At 40.6% G+C, this 1835-nt stretch overlaps 1 protein-coding gene across 1 annotated transcript; it reads left to right on the top strand.

The window, feature by feature from the left end:
* The first annotated feature begins 594 nt into the window (after window positions 1–594).
* On the top strand, window positions 595–1472 carry LOC122672382 (probable CCR4-associated factor 1 homolog 11). The gene has a single exon (XM_043869868.1). The coding sequence runs from the start codon at window positions 648–650 to the stop codon at window positions 1470–1472; it is 825 nt and encodes a 274-aa protein (XP_043725803.1). The 5' UTR covers window positions 595–647.
* The last annotated feature ends 363 nt before the right edge of the window (window positions 1473–1835 follow it).

Raw genomic sequence — 1835 nt, 5'->3', positions numbered from 1 at the left:
TATCATATTGCACACACGGTTTTCACATTCATGCGGCATCGACACGACACCCACTATGAACCTTCTGCTCTTCTCTCTCTCTGTCCCCACCACTTTAAAAAGAGAAATTTTCAAACTTCAAAACTACAGTCAAACCTTCTCTCTTCTTCGACTAAGCTTTTATTCAGAGTATAAGGAGTGTGGGGTCTACCTTTCCTTTCATCCAACGGTCCTGATTAAGTTAACACCAAACCTTTACAAATAGACCCTACACAGGTTTAAAAAAAGAAAGATAAAAAAGATGCTGAGTCAGCCACTGATCGGTTTCTAAAAAATTCTGAATATAGATCGGTTACTAAATTCAGTCAAAATCGGAAGAAAATAATTAACTTACTAATAAAACGAGCCGCCTCTGTAGCAACCACGTCTTTTCCCCTCTCTCTCTTTCTCTCTCTTTATCTCTTTAGATCTCCTTCCAAGCAAATACCTCCTTTCTCGAACACTAACTCAGTTGTTAACCCTTTCTTATAAAAAACCTCTTTTTCTTCTTTCTTCTCTCAAACCATCTTCTCTCCTCCTCAGTCTTCTTCTTCTTCTTCGATTTTTGGTTCTGATCTTATGCTTTTCTCCTGCGTCAGAATCATAAATCGAAGATTAGGCAAACGATCATGTCATCGAATCAGAAACCAAAACCTATTGTGATCCGACAAGTTTGGGCTGAGAATCTCGAATCAGAGTTCGAATTGATCCGAGACGTAATAGAAGAGTATCCATTCATCTCGATGGATACAGAGTTTCCCGGCGTCGTTTACCGTCCGGCGGATCCTTTCTATTACCGTCGTCGACCTTCGGATCACTACCTTATTCTCAAAACAAACGTGGATGCTTTGAATTTAATCCAAGTCGGACTTACCTTCTCTGATTCTGACGGAAATTTACCGGATCTCGGTACCGGAAACCGGTATATTTGGGAATTCAACTTTCGTGACTTTGATGTGACTCGGGATGAGCATGCGCCGGACTCGATTGAGCTTTTGAGACAACAAGGTGTGGATTTTGAGAAGAATAGAGAGAATGGGATTGATTCGTCTAAATTTGCTGAGTTCGCGATGTCTTCTGGACTCGTTTGTAATGACTCGGTGAGTTGGGTAACGTTTCATAGTGCTTATGATTTTGGGTATTTGGTGAAGATCTTGACGAATCGGTGTTTGCCGAATGAGATTGGGGAGTTTCTGAATGTGATCAGGTTGTTCTTTGGAACTAGGGTTTACGATGTTAAGCATCTAATGAGGTTCTGCAATAGTTTGTATGGAGGGTTGGACCGGATCGCTAAGGCTCTTGATGTGGACCGGGTGGTTGGGAAATGCCATCAAGCCGGTTCGGATAGTTTGCTGACGTGGCATGCTTTCCATAAGATGATTGAGAGGTATTTCGGGGCTGATGCTCCTCAGAAGCATGCGGGTGTTCTTTATGGGTTAGAGATATATGTATAGTACTTAGGGAGAATTTTATTGGAAATAGTATAGAATTCTTTCTATTTTAATTCATTTGGTTGGTTATATTTCTCTGGTAACAAATTTATTTTCCACAAGTACTTTCCAAAAAAAGTTAACTGGTCGTTTAACCCTTGTACCAGCATAGGTGCCAATGAGAGCGCATATAGGGGTAGTAATACGGATGAGATTTAGATTTTATGAGAGATTGGGCGGTAGTTTCACGACGAACCAGCCCTTTTACCTTGGCTAGACTTTTAAAATTTAGGGTTTTTGACAAATGTCCTCCTGAAAATGCCCATTTATCGAAATTCCCCTTTATAACTTTTCTAATTGTACATTCCCCTTTGGTCTCTGCCGTTA

The sequence above is a fragment of the Telopea speciosissima genome, chromosome 8 (assembly GCF_018873765.1).
Source record: "Telopea speciosissima isolate NSW1024214 ecotype Mountain lineage chromosome 8, Tspe_v1, whole genome shotgun sequence".
Taxonomy (NCBI): Eukaryota; Viridiplantae; Streptophyta; class Magnoliopsida; order Proteales; family Proteaceae; genus Telopea; species Telopea speciosissima.
This window is presented reverse-complemented; position numbering and strand designations above follow the sequence as displayed.